The 19,159-nt window shown below is 39.6% G+C and overlaps 1 protein-coding gene across 2 annotated transcripts in view; it reads left to right on the top strand.

Moving 5' to 3' along the window:
• The first annotated feature begins 12,511 nt into the window (after positions 1–12,511).
• The window catches only part of tnmd (tenomodulin), a 116,597-nt gene continuing 109,949 nt past the window's right edge, over positions 12,512–19,159 (top strand). The window contains exons 1-2 of one of the 2 annotated variants that reach the window (XM_015947638.3): positions 12,512–12,750; positions 18,640–18,713. In XM_015947638.3, the coding sequence (XP_015803124.2) occupies positions 18,700–18,713 (14 nt within the window). In that variant the 5' untranslated portion in view covers positions 12,512–12,750; positions 18,640–18,699. The remainder of the gene's footprint in view (positions 12,751–18,639; positions 18,714–19,159) is intronic. The other variant, XM_070550993.1, reaches the window with a different exon arrangement.

The following is a 19,159-nucleotide window of genomic DNA, read 5'->3' as shown; positions in this document are numbered from 1 at the left end:
CTTTGTGTGTCTAATCAGAAGATTCTAGGATTCTTTGTTTATTCAGGGATTGTAAACACTTCGTTTTGATTCATGAGAGTCAGGTTTGTAAAAGTAAGAATTTATTTCCCAAACAATTAAAACATGACAGGTTAACTAATATTTACTGTGATGGATGAACCTAGATGGAGGAGATATGGTTTGTGGTGCCTATGTGTGAATATGATGTTATCAGAACTTCCGTATCTAGGAAAGCTAAGTTCTGGGTGTAAAAGAGTTTGGTTTGCGTTAAGCTATGAAGTTGATTCTTATCAAAAAGCATCAGACGCAATCACACTGTGTTCTACCTCACCCTTCGGAGACCCTCTTTGCGGATCCGGAGGCCATCGAGGTCGGATGACCTCTGGGCACCCAGGTCCAGTAGATTGACCACAGTGCCGACTTCTCCAGTCCAGAGATGTTGCCAGGTACACAGGTTGGATGGAAGAGTTTGCGTCTAGACTCTTAAGGAGTCTGAACAAAATCAGCTTTGTTCTGCAGGAACCGTTTGCTGTGTCAGCTTTGCAACAACCTTGACGGTGTGTCAGAGGCTGCTTCTTAGTTAAAGAGAATTCACCACAGACGGCCGTTTCCGTAGCTTCCTCTAGAACTGAATGCTGAGTGATGAGAGCTGGAACTCGAAATGGAACTGCAACTTCTGAATCACCAGAGTGATTCTGTTTTTGTATTCTCATGTTAATTTCTTAACAAATCAGAGCGTGCCATGTTAAGGGATATTACCAAGAATCTCAGAAACACATGCCTTCTTTCAGATACAGAGGTTCTGATTTGTGGGTAAGAAAATATTTAAGTGTCACGCATTTGACTCAACTTTACCTTGTCCTTGATGAACCTTGTGTGAGTGTAGATGATGATGGCCTTGTCATATCAAAACATTACTGATCCATATATAAATTCATTTCACAGAATAATCAAAACATTTCATTTAGTGTTCATACAACATTTGTTCATCAACCACATTATTCTTTATTGATTAATTAACCTATAAGTTTTAAATGTTCACATTATATTTAAGAGTTCATTCTTTGATTAAGCAACTAATCCGAGCTGAGAGTGTTCACTTTCAGAGGCATGAAGATTCCTGTAGGACCAGGGGCGGCGTTAGGCCTGGCTACTTTGGCTCAAGCCCCGAATCTTTTATGAAAAGCCCTAGATCTCAAACGTGGAAGTAACATGCAGTACCAAAGTCCAACAGAGAGGCAGTAGTTTGTATACAGCCTGCCTGAGCCTCCACCACCGAAGAAGAAGCCCTTCAGCAGCCGGCTTCTACACTCTCTGCCTGAAACGCATGAGTGAAGATGGACATAAGGACGTTTTTTAGACAAAAAGTACAACGACAGAACCCCAGCTTTGATGAGACTGGAGTTGACTCAGGTTTGTGAGTCTTATTTGAAAATATTTGTTGTGCTGCTGGTTTGCCTAAAGTTAGCTTATCAGGTAAAGTTGTTGGAGAAAGAACGGGAATATTTACTATCATCTCACACTAAACACTAACAGGAACAATACTCTGCCCTGAATATGCTGAATATGTAGCTTCAGATTAAAAATTATGTGGTACAAGACAAATATATATGATGTTGACTAGTGTGTGTCACATGTGTGCGCGCGCGCGTGTGTGCGCATGAAGAATCCTGTAGGATGATAAGGGAAGCTTGAGGCCTTGAGGACAGAACATCATTGTTTACAATACATTATCATGTGTTCAGAGCTGCAGAGAGGCTCTGAACCCCAGCTGATGGGATGTAGGCAGGCAGATTAAAAGCAACACATGAAGACTCCTGTCTCCATGTCGAGGGTCAAACTGTACTTAAAAACTGACCATTACTGGATTTTCCATAGGGATTGAAGAATAGCCTCACGTTCAGCATTCAGGTGAAACTGAATGACCGATCGTGTTTTAAAAAAAACTAGTCTTTCATAGTTTCCTAGCCCTTTAAAGCAGTTGTAGGTGGTCAATGTAGATGACTGGTCACTTTAAAAGACTAAAGCTAACTTTGTACAATTTTTTCTAAGTGCACACCACTAATTGATTTACTTAAACCCTCATCCATTTATCTTGCCTACCTTTCTGCTTTTCCTTGGCCATGAGGGAACACCCTGAACAGGCCATCAGCCCATCACAAGAACAACAGAAGCAGAAAAGACAAACAAATTTAACAAACTGAGCTTTGTTTTTCTCAGTGGAAATTATTATCTGCACATATCGCATGCTAAACTAAAAACGGATTTCTTTTAGTGACAGAAGCACATAATGATAAAAATATGGTGATTAAGTAAAAAGAAATGGCCTCTTAACAATTGTTCCAGTGATTAAATAGCTACAGCCCTGTTTAATAATTGCAAATGGCATTCATGGTTATGGTGAGTCCGTTTCTTCATCTGTTTACAACCAACCTTCCTCCCAGATGAGGCTCAAGGATGTGTCTCTCTTTATTACTAGCCTGATGATCTAAAGGTGAGGAACTCAACCATGAAGTATTTGTGCTAACTAGCCAAGCTATGGAGTACAAAATGTCCTGAATAAAACTATGTTATAGTTTTGTTTGTGCCATCCTTAAAAGGAAAATAAAATAAATACTTCTAGAAACTTTTGGTAGCTTGGGAGTGATTTCCAGTCCAACTTCGGCCTGAAAAGGCCTATCTGTAAAACCTGCATCCCACACCATTATCCTTTCTCTCACAACTGGGGTTTGACTTAAAGTGCTGCCCTGTGTCCATTAGTGATTCCAGTCACAGGTCCATTCATCTGTCCCATTGAGTGTCACTCTTCCTTTATCTGTCCATAAAACCCCAGAAAAGGGAAAATGTGTCTTTAGGTGTTTTTTGGGGGTGAGCTTATTCAGTGATGATTGTATTTCATACTTCTTTACTTCATCTATGTTTTTTGACCGTTTGACACTCTTTACTTTTTGACTTCTTGGGCCGGATGGAGCTCTGAAACATGATGCTGCTGAAGGACACGTGACTGATAGAACCTTTGATTTTTTTGTTTCATTCTTTTTGTGTGGGTCTTTTGCAGGTTTGCAAGATTGTGCACTGCAACATGCGTTCTGTCTTCTCAGCTAGACTCTGGTTTGTTCTGGGCGTTTTCACACCTATAGTTTGTTTACTCTGGTCCAAATCAGTAGATTATGTTGTTTGCTTTTTCCTGAGGTTTCCTGTGGTTTGGGTTCTTTTCATGAAAAGAAAACTGGGCAAAAAGCATCAATAACTTTAAATCACATGCAGGCCATTCAGTTTGCTGATTGGTCTGCTGTGTCTGATGTCTCATGTGGTTGGGTGGTGGCACAGTTGGTAGCATTGCTGCCTTGCTGAAAGGAGGTTGCAGCTTCAAATCCCAATTGTGGTCATTTATGTGGAGTTAGCATGTTCTTCTATGCATGCGTTGGCTTGCTCCAAGTACTCCAGCTTCTTCCCACAGGCAAAAACAAAAAACATGCATGTGAGCTTTAACTGCTTTGGATAAAAGCATCCGTAAAATGAATGAACATTAGCATGTTTCTGGGGAAGGAGTGCCAGAAATAAATACGCGAGATGTGTTCTGAGCACTGATAATGCATAAATGATGAGTTAAACATCCTTTAACTTAACATATCAAGATATTGCTGCTTATTCTGTCAAACTGGTTTCTATTTCAACCTTTCATATGAATATAATTGATTTTTCATGTGAAAAAGTGTGTCTCTGCTTCCATGTGAAAGGGGGTTTTCTAATGGTCTTCAGGCAGTGTATTAGTATCAGTGTATTAAATAAGGAGTTTTCTTAACTACAAAAGATGCCAAGTCAGTGTGATGTCTACACAAAGGTCAGGAAATAGCAACAACTCTTCCTTATTAGATACATGCAATGCTTTCAAATGGGGAAATCTGTTGGACACGCTTGTTAATGTTTTCTGAATCTCTTAATAAAACACCAGCCACACTAATCACACCATCCTTATACAGATCAATAGATATTAGTCCAATGGTTCAGCCGTTGTGCTGAATTTCATAAATAATATTTAAAGTGTTCTAAGAAGATCGTCATGAATGGTGGGGTTCTAATGATTCTGTATTGATTGCAGCTGAAGGGTTTTTGTTCGGTTTCTTTAGTTTGCCAGATGGATGCTGCTGAATCAGCATAATTCATAATTAATTGAGCCTCTCACAGAATGAGTCATTACACCCTGACTGATTATAATTAATTTTATTAATATTTAATGACAGACAAAAAAAGCCTGCTTTCCTCTGAAAATGCAGCAATGATGCAAAGTTTCAGCTTCAACAGAACTCTATAGTTCTTGTTCATTGTTATTTTACTGCTGGTTTTCCATTACTTAAACACTTTAACTAAACTAATGAAACTGTATTAATTAATACAGAAATTACTTTTATTAAGTTTAAAATTGTGGTTCACCCAGGAACTAGCAGTGACCACGGAAATCATACATGTAGGCGCCACGTGGACTGGTGCTGCCTAGTGGAACTGGTGCGGCAGCGTGCTGCCATCTTGGATGAGTGTGCATTCACCCGCAGTGCATTTACCCAACTAAAAAACATATTTTATTATGCTTTTTCACTAAATCAGACATAAGATATGGCATTAGATAAATAAATAAGGCTCTGTTTGCTGCAACCGTAGACAGCACAAAAAATGGGCATAGTTGCCCATCCAGAGCTGACTCCAGTTGCGTTTGGAGAGTGAGGAACCCACCCAATATGATAACAATACTGTTACATTCTCCAGCATCCAATGGCGTGCCGATGTATTCATGTCGTTTGCAGGGACCTACGTCACAGCTGAGCTTCAGACAGCAAGATTTGGGGTCTTATTTCCCTATTTGGGCATCTCGCCTCAGATTGGATAACTGCAACATGACTCTACCACTGACTTGCAATGTGGATGTTTATTTTCCGCCAATAACACAAGCCGAGAGAAGCTTCTGCCATGTGGTGAAGTTGTTAAGGCTAATGGTTAGCTTCTACTAGCTGCGACTTCTCTGCCGTTTCTTGGACACTAAACCAACAGCAGCCGTTGTAAGATGGGTGAGTCCATAAATGTTAAGTGACAGTGTGACATAGATCTGTCAGGCTTTTCCAATCCTAGAGTTTCACCATCTATTTTCAATCAGAAGTTAATGCAGGAGATGGGTGTAGGAGACTATTTTCATGTTCAGTCTGCATGAAAAACTGTGCGTGATGCATTATAGTTACAAATAACAATTTAAATATGTTGTTTCTGTGTCCCGCACCTTTAAAACTATTAGTTCAGCAGTAGCTCAGGTGGTAGAGCGGGTTGCCTCATGATTGGAAGGTCAAGGGTTCAATTCCAGCACCCACCAGGGGTACTCTGCTGTTGTGTCCTTGGACAAGACACTTCACCCAGCTTGCCTGTGTTGGTGGTGGTCAGAGGGGCCGACGGCGCCAAATGGCAGCCTCGCCTCTGTCAGACCTCCCCGGGGCAGCTGTGGCTACATAGTAGCTTACCATCACTGGCAGTGCGTGAATGTGTGAGTGCATGGAAGCGCCTTTGAGTGTCCTAAACAAGTGCTATATAAGTTTGGTGTATTACTATTTATTTATTATAATTTAGTTTGACATTAGACTGCTTTCTTTTAGGGTTCAATGTCCCTGGTATGACAAAATCAGTCTGTTTATTTTTTCAGTACTCTGAACATTTTGGTCAAAATGAGGACTTTCTGCACAGCTCCATTTCGTCTTTCTTTTTTTTTTCAGAAACAATGTAAACCGCTGTTGTTCATGTTTCCCTAATACTGCACACCAGTGATTCCTAAACCTGTGACCCACAAATGTCCCGCAGCAAAAACATGTGACTAAGACCGTCGCTGGTTCGAGCTCACAAACATCGCTAACAGGCCAATTAAACAAGGCTAACGCAAACAGCCTCGAGAACTGTTTTGCTATTTTTATTCATTTATCGCTAACCATGTTGCCTATTACAGTAGCAGTAATAGTAAAAATATCCTACTGCCACTCATTTGATTTAATTTAATCCGACATGATTTTATAGTCTTTGGACAACATGTGGATAAATTGTTGTCCATCTATCAGCCAGGAGTGAAAAGCATTTTCAAGCCCGAACAGAAATGTGTCTGAAAGAAGAAGTGCACAAAATAGGAGCGTAATAAGTGAAGCATATCTTCTGGCCTACATAGAGGATTTTTCTTCCCTCCCTCTGCACAAAACAAAGCTTCCGAGGCCTGCAGCTAATCACTGCCCTTTACCTGTTGTCATTCATCTAGAGGAGTCAATTGGTCTGCTTCTGCGGGGTGCAGAGGTAATTACGGTTTGGCTATGACTTGTGTTTGGCTCCATTGTCTGACTCTGCGGCACACATGCTGGGATATTGGGGACTTGATGCTCAAAGCTCATTCAGGAGAGTTCCACTTTGACTACACCACTCGATGTTCCCTCAGGGAGCTCTGCTGCTAACTAAACAAAGCTCAGCCAAGATGAGTCAAGATCACTGGCGTGAGAAACGCCTGCGCCTATTTTTATCTGTCACTCAGAGGGGTTTTATTTGTTGAAATATCATTTTCAATGCATCCTAAGAAGATGAATATTTTTTCTCGCTCACCGCTTTCACTTCCATTTACGGGTGATTGAAAAAGTTGCAAACCAAGAACAATTTCACTATTTTGCCATCTAGATCATTTTCCCAGATCAGTCTCTTCCCAAACTTAAATTTCTATTAAAATTTAATCACATTATAAATTGCACGAGAAATGCAATTATGTAAGTAAATACACCTGTTCTATCAAGCAAGAAATTGAGAAAATCCCCCGGCAAGCTGCAGAAATTTGGGAACTTGAATAAATCAACCTGAGGAAGATTTGCAGCCCAATAATCCACCTTTTTCTGCAGTTGAAAACTTACAGGTGGTGATCCTTCTGAGGCCTGTGTAAAGTCCTCAGTAGCATCAGTCGTGGCCTGCAGGCATTAAGCTTTGAATAGTTTTTATCATAAAACAAACATTTAATTTGTATTTCACAATTTACACTCTAGAGATGAACATCTGGATTTGTGGGAAAAATGTTTCAAATGACCTAATTTCTTTTGAGAAAGCTCTCACTGCAGGGAGCAGAGCTTCAGTACCAGCCCTTCACTATTTCAATGCATTCTCCTCTAAATATAGACGGAGACAGAACGCATCTTTGTCTGTCAGTTGCTGGGATTTAAGTTGTGCCATATAGGCCTAGATTCTGTAGCTCCCCTTTGCTTTCAGAGCTTTACAGCTACTTTCAGTTCATTGCTTTGGCTTTCTTAGCCCCAAGCTTTGTTGTTCTCACATGCTCTCACCACTTTCACAAATATTGTTTTAGAGGCATCAGAGAGACAGGAAAAGATGCATAAGACAGCTGAAAAATAACTACAGCTGCTGTCTCTTAGTTAGCGATACTGGGGTATGTAGCTACAATGATGACAGATTAGAAGTTTCTCATTAGTTAGAGGAAAATATAATAAACATGCATTGCTGAACTTTTTCAATCCATTATCTATGGCAAGGTTTTATTCATACTGGTTTTCGACATCATTATTAGTAGAAGTGATGCAGGGATTATTTCTGGTTCAGGAGCACAGAGAATAACTATATGAGTGTGTTTTATTAGAAATAATTGGTAAACATAATAAATGCAAAGATTTTTTTATGCGCTGCATGGCAGTAAAGTAGGGAGCGATGCTGCCTCATTACATGACAGTTGCAGGTTTGAATCCCTGCTGCAGCTTGTCTAACTGGAGATATGGACTCAATACATGGGAAGTGACATCGCCTCTCCTCCAAGGAGACATGTGCGACAAAGCGATAATCATGTGTCTCCCTCCTGCTAAGCGACACGTGAAAAAAAAAACGTGCATGTGAAATTTAGCACTCATGCATGTGTCATGCACGGGTGAGGGCGAGACAGCGACGTGATCCCAGAAAGTTGAGAAAATGTAGACGTTTCACGCTGTCGTTCAGACAAGGACCAATCAGCACAGGATTCATTGACTGACCAATGAGTGGACAGGATATTTCTCAGTACATCGCTGGGCAAACATGAAGGAAGAGTTAATACTTGACATGCCGGATTTCCCAGAGCTTTACAACATTTCTACAAAAGATTATAGAGATCTTCACAAAAAGGCAGTGTGATGGGAAATTGCCAATGAGTGTTGGTGTGGTGTCATAATCACTGTTTCTTTTTCTGTTTGTTATATGGGACATTCACATACTTTTCTTTTTTATATAGCAAAGTCAGAAGTAAGACTTCACTTAACTCTAGCAAAAAAGACCATATCTACCATTTTTCAACTCTTAACTGCTTTAAAAAACCCAATTTCCCTCCAATCTGACGGCCAATCAAACTAACAGAAAACTCGCCAATCGCCCTGGAACCGAGTGCATCTCTGGCTTTTGTCGCTGGCCGCTGCCGCATGTCGCCTTCCGTGTGACAGGTTATCAAAATGATAACAAAATGTTTCACTGATCACAGTCGTTTGTCGCCTCCTGTGTGTCAAGACCATTAGCATGTTCTCTTGATGCATGCATTGGTTTTCTGCAGGTGCTCTGGTTTCCTCCTACAGGCCATAAGCATGCAGGTTAGGTTAACTTATGACTCTAAATACTCCCCAGGTGTTAGTGAGTGTGTGACTGATTGTTTGTCTCTGTGTGTCCCTGTAATGGACTGGGGACTTGTCCAGGATTTCCCCTGTCTCTTGCCTGAAGGCTGCTGGAGTGCTTGAAGATAATAACTGAGGGAGTATACTAATATGTTACTAGTATACAGGTTTCTAATTTTAAATAAAGGCTAATTTAATGTTTTCCTAGATCAGGATTTGTTATTTGAAAATTCTAGAATAATCTTGACTTGTCTGGCTCTCATGCTGGGATATAATTATATAATCAGCGATGTACATTTTATGAATTATAAATTACATCAGGTTTAATCAGTAGGAAATGTTTGATCAGACAAAAAGAACCGATCCATCACATCAGCCTGGGCTATTGGAAAGACTGGCAGCTTCACTAACGTTTACTGGAAGTTTGAAAGGTTTAAATGAGTTCATGTGGTTTATTTATTTAGTTCTACAACGACTGAATATGAATATTGTCTGGCTTTGAATAACTGTTACCCTTTCACAGAGTACTAAAAGACATGTTAAAATGCAAATTGCCATACAACTTCAAGGGATATTTTGCAACTTTTTCATATATTTAAAAAATTTTCTTGAGCCAGTATGTGCTAAAATGACTCTTTACAGGGTTGATGAAAGGCCACCCAGCCCCTATCCCCCCCTGTGGCCAGAATACATCATTTGCCACTTCAGAGTGCCGGTCTGGCGCTGCAGTCTGGTTCCAGCACGTTTCTTTTTGTGAGGCTGATTTGTTTAAATTGGTGATGAACCTCTCCTTTAGACACTGAGGAAGGCTGGGAGACATTTCAGCTGTAAGATTAAGGTGTTAAAAAGATGAACGCACAGCGAGGAGGTAAATGGAAACTAGTGGGTGCTAAAAGCAAGTCAAAACGGCCTAGTCTCCATTTAATAAAGTGTCACACAAAATGGTGAAAGCCAAGATTCATTTTTCTGCAAACAAAAATATTACTTTTGTAAATGTCCATTTTAAAATCTCTTTTGAAACTTTATCATTATCTACTTTCCTGACTCATCTATAATTGGGTTACATTCATGCAAACATTAAAGGTGCAATAAGAATTCTACAGTGAAATAATAAAAAACGGTCTAATGCCTCAGTCATGTTGGAAGGGATTTCCTTCTCAGCTGGAAGGTTGTTAGTTTTTCTCCTTCTAAATTGTGAAAGAGGGACGTAGTCATTGTTTGAGTCTGTGAGCCAGCGAGATTGTTGATTCTGCACGAGCCAACACTGCAGCGCTGTCATTTGGAACTCAACACCAGCAGGCAAAAAGTCAGTAAAGCCAGTAAACAGGAGTGACCCAGAAGTTATTCAGAAACTACAGCATCTTTTTGTTTTACTCTATCAGGTAAAGAAGGCTAGAGGCTAACGTTAAACTAACAATGCTGATTAGAAACAATAATCAGCTCTAAAAAAATCTCAAGCTACTTTTTCAATCACCAACAACTCAGTATTACAGTAATTTGTAATTATCTACTCATCAACTCCTGTGTATGGCTCGTCTTTTGCTCTTCATCTAGAACCTTCTGGTGCTGATCCTCAACTGGCAACGGCCATCAAACACGCGAAGTGGGAGTGAGAAAAGACTTGTGTGTTTAGAAAATTAGCTGCAGTAACCAAATCTGACCATTCTTCCACAATGCAAAGTTGAAATAAAACATCACTAAATAGGAGTGTGTGTGCTCATATTTGTATTTTTTCCCAATTACCTTTTTTTTCTTCTGGTCTTTAAATATAATGTATGATTATGTATTACTAGATAAGGTAAGCAATGTCTGTTTACTGAAAAAAAAACATCATTTATAATTTACAAATGAAAATGTTCAATTTTTGTTGTTTATGTCGTTGTGATTAATTAGCAAAACCCAAGCTTAACTGAAGATAAAACCAGGGGGAGAAAGTTTTGAAGACATTGTTTCATTGCTTCTACATTGTTGATCCTCACTGACTGTTTTGCACTTAGGAACTCGCAGCAGTATATCAGCTCTATCTGTCAGGCCTTTGCTACAGTCTGCTGAAGATCCAAGCCACTCCAGGGAAACGAAACACGTTGGAAACTTCCTGTGCAGAGGTACACTTCCTCCTCTCTGCCACTGAAGCATGAGGAGAATCCTGAAAGATGACGGATGGAGCCTCTCAGATATTTCGTTTAGACCTCGACAGGATCCTTTCCTGCCTCTTCATGATGAACCCACCGTGCCCCACCTCTTCTCCTCCTGTAATGACAAACCGAGGTGCTCCAACAGCATTGAAGCAGCAGGCACATAATCAAATCACATGGGGCTGTGTGTCACATTTGACCTGCCGGAGCTCTCTTTCTCAGCTCAGAAGTGAGTCTGAATCCACAGAAGTGGTTTTTTGTGACTGTCAGAGACAAAGAAGGACTAAATGAGAGCCTTGTTCTGTTTATTTACGGTTTGTGCTTCTATCTGCCTGACTCTGATTTTCCAGCAAATTTTCTCTCTGTCTTTATCTGTGACAGCTTCCCTTCATGTGAGAAGTGGCTATTAATGAATGTTGATGTGCATGTGGGAATTGTGTGGGTTACCAGTTCAGCTTTCTCTCTGAGTGACAGAAGCTCAACGGGGCTTTAGAGGACGGCTCAAGCGTTGTTTTAAAAGGCAAAACAAGGAACATCTTTTTTCCAGATGACCAACAAAAAACAGGATAAAACTTCTTTGAGATAGCTTCTGCCTGAATGAGCAGAACTACAGTTTTCAATTTCATTTAAAAGAAAAACTCACACATTCTAACTCAGCGCCGTTTGGATTGGGTCTTGGTGCTGTTGGTCACAGCTCTCTGTTTGTGACAAATACAAAAGAGAAAAATTCCTGTAGAAGCTATCGGGACTGAGGCATGACAAGGAAAGGGTAAATATGTATTTTGTGATTCTTTCTGGTTTCCTACAGCTGCTTCTGTCAACCTCTGCTCTAATCTGTGAGTGTCTGCTATACACTCCACACTAAATTGCTGTTTATTCTATTCTGTAGTTGTGAAAGCCGCAGCCTCCAGCTGAATGCTATCGGGGGGAATGAGGGTCCCAGGATGCTCAACACTGCTGCTGACACAACATTATTCCTGAAAGACCCGCCGCTTGATTTGCCCAAGCAGAATGTCACAGTAATTGTGAAGATTTATATCAATGGGAAAGAGCTGACGAGGTCCCACGGCTATCAGATCTGACAGACCTAATATGTGCTCAAATGTTGCCCGCCACACTAAAGGCTTGCAGGTTGGCCAATTTCACCTGGAATGTTCCAGCTCAGCTGATATTGACCGAGCAGCCTTTTTTCACTTCAGCAAATCAGGTGTGAAGTGGAACCTTTAGGTTGTGAAATTGTGTTTTTAATAAACTGGAATGACTTCAGAGCTTTTTATAAAACGTTGAAGCTTTTCCTTTGTGTGCCGTTTCAGACGACATGAACGTTGGCTGGCAGATGGTTTGTTTAAACAGTTGAACCTTACAGTTGGTGTTCTTTGATTTGAGGCGTTCTCTCTTGGGATCGGCTTAAACAAAATTAGTTGTGCATTGCGTACTTTCTTCTTATAACAGAAGAACAAGTGGTGTGATGTGTGCAGATCACAAAACTCTGTAATTTGTTTTACATTAGTTGGATGATAAGATGAAGACAGCTAGCTACATTCTATTAAAGGGGACATGTTGTGACTTTTTCATAAGCTGTAATAGTTCTATGGTCGATACAAAACATGTTTATGAAGTTTAGCAGTTCAGCACTGCCAAAATGAGCCATTTCAGGGTCCTGTCACTTTAAGAAAACAAGCTGTTGCTGGCCACGCCTACGCATCCCCCACTCAGGCTGTTATTATCTGAGAAGCTCTGATTGTTTGTGTTCGTGCAGAGATGCTGCTCCTTCAGCAGTAGGTGCTCTTTTACGCATGAAATGTGGTTCCAGTCTACTTTCCCTGATTGTGACATCACAAATTGGGACTTTTTTAAATGGCTTGTTTTAGGCACGTAATTCCTAAAGCCAAACGCTGACAGAAAATTGATGGATGGGATTACTTCAGACTTTGAGACAGTAGAGACCCACATGGCAGTAGAAAAGGATGCAAATGGTGAGTTTTGCATATGTCTCTTCTAAATGATACATGAAGTTCTGACATATTCAAGGAATGACTGAAGAACAGATGTTGAACCATTGCTAATAACTTGTAAAATTATAATTTATAATGTAGTGTACCAAAGGACAACAATTTGGTTATTTATCCATTGTAAGGTCAAAGGTCATTACACAGAAGTGCCCAGGCTGTTCCCCCTGCACTGGTCTCCAAACCAGTAAACACACTGCTCTACAACCTTGCTGCCAAGAAGGGAAGCCATAATAAATCCTTCTCCTGATTCCTTTTATCTTAGCTGAAACCAAAGGTCTCATGCAGAAGTTGAGACCTTTACTCTCTGAACAAAGCTCATCTTCCTTGAATCATGAATGACTATACAACTTTATAGGTTGTAATCAAATGTGTTGAATGAACAGGATGTTCAAATCCAAAGTGTATAAATAATGAGTAAATTAATCAATGATGGGTTAAAATAAATATTTTTTTTCTGTTGTAGCACACCTAAAGGCAAGTATTTTCATCAAAATGAACAGAAATTAACTTTTTAATTTGCAGATACAAACACCCCATCTGTCTGGCCTCCAAACAAGAAGTACTGCACAAGGCCTTGTCACCAGATAAAGGAGACATAATAATTCCTGGCTACCTTATCGTGGCTGGAACAAGGTCTCATGCAGAAGACGAGACCTTTTACTTTCACTCTGAATTAAATGACTAATTAAAACTTGATCACTTAACAAATATGTAGTCAATCCTCACCGCAACAATTACAAAACCACAATTGAACTTGCATATTATTGGTCAAAAATACAAGCAAATAAACTGATTAAAACATCTCCACAGGGAGGAAAATATATCATATGCAGCGAAGTGAAAACAACAACCAGATTACAAAATTTTCTATTTAAGACAAGTTGCTTATATCAATTGTGTATTTATTCTACTATAGTTTTATAGCTAACTTATCATGCAATTACTATTTGATTTCGGATAGGCTACCTATAGTAGGTTCAAGGAAGGCTGCAGAATGTCTGAGAAGTTAAACTTCCCATCCAAGGATCTTTCTAAATTTTAACAGAAAACTGCTGAGTACCAAGCTTTTTACCTGAATGGAGGTGACAGATTTTTCTTATACAACCTAAAAAAATGATACATTTTAAGGACAAAACGCAGGCAAATGCAACATGAGTGCAGTGAGTAGTGTTTAGATAGAGCTTCATGCGAGGGAAATCAAACAACCTTTCTAGACTCTGCTGGAATACTGTTTAGGATATGATTGCATTAAACAGCAATTAAATTGAATTATTTTTGTATTTAAATGTGTCTTAAAGGTGTGGAACACCGAAAATGTTTTTTTAACCATTTTTGATTATATTCATTCACTCTGAGTTTCATATGCAGGCTGAACATGAAAATAGTCTCCTACACCTTTCTCCTGCGTTAGCTTCTGATAGAAAATAGACGGTGAAACTCTAGGATTAGAAAAGCCTGACAGATCTACGTCACACTGTCACTTAACATTCATGGACTCACCCATCTTGGCTCACAACAGGGAAGACTGTTATTTTTTAGCATCCAGAAAACAGCAGAGAACGTCTTGGCTAGGAGAAGCTAACCATTAGCATTAGCAATATCACCACACAGCAGAACTCCTCCAGGCTTGTGTTATTTGTGGAGATAAAACATTCATGTTGCAAGGCAAACAGAGTCAGGGGCAGAGTTGTGTTGCTGTTATCCAATCAGAGGTGATCAGGATATAAACCTCAAAATCCTGCTGTGTTAAGCTCAACTCTGATGATGCATTCTGCTAGTTCCTGAAACAAGCAACAGAGCATTTTTCCCCTGACTAAAGACAAACAAGGCATTTATTCCTATTAGAGACCACTGCAAATGTATTGATCAAACGAGTGTCCCACACCTTTAGAGTCCAGATCCAGAAGTTAGCACAGGTCCACTTGTTCATGCGTGTGACCTTTACACATGCAGACCAGAACAATAAAGACCCTAATACCAATTTCTAGTTAAGACTACAGACTTCACCAACTCCAGTTGGTGCTTGGTTTATTTTTGTTCCACAACATTTATCCACAAGAACTCAGATACAACTGGGTTGCAGTTTGTGTTGATTTATTACCATTGTAATTGGACTTATCAGAACAGAGACATATCTGCTTTAATGATGCAAGCTGCACTTTGTTGGCAAAATGATTTTAATGATCAGCAAAGTCCAGATTGTAAATGTGAGGTTGGGATGTTGGAAAAAGCCACCATTGTAACATTTGTTAGTTTTTCTTGCTTCTGTTTGTTTAGTTTGAGTAGTGAAGCATCAGAGAATGGGCTAATTATGTATTAGACTGCAAAATATGATTTAGATGGCACTATTTTTCCATTTACCATTCCCTGTACATAACCTGTACCCATCAATTTTAGGCCCAGTGCTTTTTAACCTTTATGCTCCCTCTTGGCGGTATCATTTGGAGACATGGAGACAACTTTCACAGTTATGCTGATGATACACAGTTGTACATCTCTGTGTCTCCTGATGACTCTCGGCCAATGGATGCACTTTTTAACTGCATTTTAGACATCAAATCCTGGATAGCAGAGAACTTTCTCCAGCTCAACCAGGACAAAACTGAAGTTTTAGTCATCAGTGCTGAAGCCCAGAGAGAGAAAATTTTACCGAAGTTACAATTGTCTTTCAATCTTTCTGAACAAGTGAAGAACCTGGGTGTGATTTTTGACTCTGACCTGACTTGTATCCCACAAATTAAAAACATCACAATAATAGGTTTTTATTATTTAAAGAACATTGCCAGAGTCCACCCAAATCTTTCTCGGGCCAATACAGAGACGCTGATGCATGCTTTTATCACCAGTAGAATAGACTACTGTACTGCTCTGCTTTCTGGACTTCCTAAAAAAAGCATTTCAGGTTTACGACTTCTACAAAATTTGGCGGCACGTGTCCTGACGAAGACCAGGAGGCGTGAGCACATTACACCAGTTTTAGAATCATTGCATTGGCTCTCTGTATGTTTCAGGATTGATTTTAAGGTTATTTTAATGGTTTATACGTTTCTTAATGGTCTTGGGCCTTCTTGTCTCTCAGAACTGCTTTTATCATATGAAGCCTCACGGCCTCTGCGCTCCTCTGGCAGGTGTCTCTTGGTTATCCCTAAAGTCAGGACACACTCACGGTGAGGCGTCCCTCCAGTATTACAGCCATCGCCTCTGGAACGAGCTGCCGGAGGACCTCAGGGCCACAGAGAACATTTATGTTTTTAAGTCCAGGCTCAAGACCCACCTATTTATGTTAGCTTTTATCTAACTATTTACTATAGTTTTATTTCTCATTTTACATGAATATATTTTATTACTGACTTTGAAGGTTTATATGATTATATTTTAGCAGTTTCATTATTTAATTATATTATTATTTTACTGTCCATATGATTTTATTTATTATTTATTTTCTTACCTTTGTCATTTATATTAGCTGTTTTATTTTCATAATTTTACTCATTTAATCCAGTGTTTCCTCTGTGGGGGCCCTCTGCCCCAGGGGACAGTGGTCGACTGTTGCTGCCTGGGCGCTCAACAGGTATTGTCTATGGTCCCCCTCCTCTGAGCGCCCTGACTTAGTTGCTGTGGAAGACCTGATGCTGCTGGGGCAGACGGCTCCTCTGATGGCGTTTCCTTGCCTTACATTACTTGGCTCATCTGGACTCAGCCAAATATAAATTTTGACTGGTGTGTGTGTGTGTGTGTGTGTGTGTGTGTGTGTGTGTGTGTGTGTGTGTGTGTGTGTGTGTGTGTGTGTGTGTGTGTGTGTGTGTGTGTGTGTGTGTTTTTGTGTGTTTTAATGCATTTAAACTGTTATGGGAATTTGGGGTAATTTTAATTCTGTAAAGCACTTTGCTTGAAATGCGCTTTATAAATAAAATCTGATTGATTGACTGAATCTCATCTTTTTTAGACCACACTGTATTTTATTTCTGGAAGTGTGTAAATATCCAGTATTTTGATGTTTTAATTGAAGTATTTTATTTTTTATACCATTCTAAGTTTTTCTACATTATGTTTTCTTGTTGTTTACACTTTACTATTTTTTCTCATAGTTTTGCTCCTGTGGAGAATGTAATTGCTGCTGTGACACCTCCCATTCAGTGACAATAATAGGATTTTCTATTCTATTCTATTCTATTCTATTCTATTCTATTCTATTCTATTCTACAATTTAGGAGGTTTCTTCCTGTTAAGGGAGTTTTCTTCTCCACTGTTGCTACATGCTTGCTTAGTATGAGGATTGCTGTAAAGTCACTAGTCAGAGACTCGATACAATCTGCTGGGGTCCTTATATAGAAAACTTTTTACTGATTGGCTTAATGAACTTAACTTAATTGGAATGTTTTGCTTTGTGAAGTGCCGTGAGACGACTCTTGTCATGATTTTGCGCTATATAAATAAACTAAATTCAATTGAACATTTGCGGTGGTTTGGGCATCTAGTTAGGACGCCTCACTGGTGAGGTTTTCCTGGCACGTCCAAACAGGAGGAGACCTAAAGGAAGACCCAGGACATGCTGGAGGGACTATGTCTCTCAGATGGCCAGGGAACGCCTTAGGATCCCCCCAGGGGAGCTGGCCCAAGTGGCTGGGGAGAGGGAAGTCTTGACCTCTCTGCTTGGGCTGCTGCCCCCACGACCTGACTCCGGATAAGCGGACGATGATGGATGGATGAATGGATGGATATATTTATCCATTCAATGCCTCCTAAAACCTCCAAATTACATAATTGTTTTATTATTATAATTACACTGAGATTATTTTCAAATTTGGCTAATTCTGTTGAGCTCTGATTGCTTCAAAAGGTTGCAGGCCAGAGCAATGCAAGTTCAGATCAGGATAGGTTGGTTTGTGGAAGGCACAAACACTCAAACTTGTACCTGATATTCATTAGTCCTCAGAATGAGCTCATATTAGACAAATAACGAGAATCAAACATCTACCTTTAAATGTTAGATCATGATTAAAGAAGAGGAAACATGAGAAACAGATGATCCATACCAGATACCAGCATCATCTCCAGTCTGGGTGGGTAAAGTGGCAGATTACCAACAGACAAACAAACTATTTGAAACTTTACGTAAAAATGTTTAGCTCAGTTAAACTGAATATTGCAAATCCTTGAGAGCAGAAGGAAAAAGAAAAGAAATGTGACAAGGCCGTTTTTCCTATTACTGGACTGACTGGAGGAATTAAAACAAAGCATCTTATATATTTACTACAAGTAACTCCAGGTCTTCAGGTGGAAGCTTGCAGAGAGCTCTGAGGTTGTTAAAGTTTGAGCTGTTCCAGTTGCTAACTGTTATCCAACCAATCCCCCATGCCCTCCTAAAACCTGCTCACTCCTCTCCTGATGCACGAGCATAACTCTATAACTGCTTATCTTTTCTCACCAGTCAGTGTCTACAATAGAGTGTGGAAATTCTGAAAGAAAATATTCGGAGAAAAAAAAACAGAAGCAATGACAAACAGAATTTGCTGAAATTTACTATTTATTTCCTTTTTATGGACTTTTATTGAATTGATGGAGGAATAGATTTAGTTTGGCTGTTTGAAACTGCCAGGATCTAACCTGTAAACTTCTGTCCTCGAATTTCTATCCATTTTTTTCCTTTTTCTCTTTCAACATGAGCACAGGTTTGAATTCCTCTACTATTATAAAGCAGATTCTTTTGGTACGCTGTCATTCAGCCATCTGAGCTCTTGTTTGTTTGCCAGTTCAGTTCCCTTAAATGCTTCAGAAAGAAAATGAGATATGCTGCATGTAACCTCAGTTCTTCTACAAGAGGTGGTTCACATGAAAATCTTTGCGGTTTAGCACCTGGTGGACCAGATCAGAAGATTCTAGATTCTGAGGAACAAGTGGTGGAGTGACAACATGGACCAGGCAAGGTAAGTGTAACAATGGTTTATTACCAACCATTTATAAACAACTTTGAGCTCAAGTTCAGGTGAGTGACAGACCAGTCAATCACCGGCTTGATGGTTCGTTTTTCAAGTGGAAGCTATGCAGCCATCAACAGAAAGCGCTCATTTCTATTGGCTGAAACGATAGCTGACCAGCCATGTGATTAGTTAGTCAGTTGCTACCTGAATTTTACTAGAACTTTCTATTTATTTGGTTTTAGCTTTCCATATTTGACTATTTCCAAAAAGTTTTTTAACTATGTATGAATGTTTGGCTTTCTATTTATCTTTTAAAAGTATTATTTATGTTGCTTGGTCTTTTATCCTGTTTTAACTGTTTCATAAATTTCCATTTATATTTTCAATATTCATTCAATACATGCAGGTTTATAATGCGTCCTCACACATCAGTAATAAAAGTGTTTCTTTTC

Source organism: Nothobranchius furzeri, chromosome 1 (genome assembly GCF_043380555.1).
Source record: "Nothobranchius furzeri strain GRZ-AD chromosome 1, NfurGRZ-RIMD1, whole genome shotgun sequence".
Classification (NCBI taxonomy): Eukaryota; Metazoa; Chordata; class Actinopteri; order Cyprinodontiformes; family Nothobranchiidae; genus Nothobranchius; species Nothobranchius furzeri.
The sequence above is the reverse complement of the archived record's forward strand: the minus strand, read 5'-3'. Positions and strand labels throughout refer to the sequence as shown.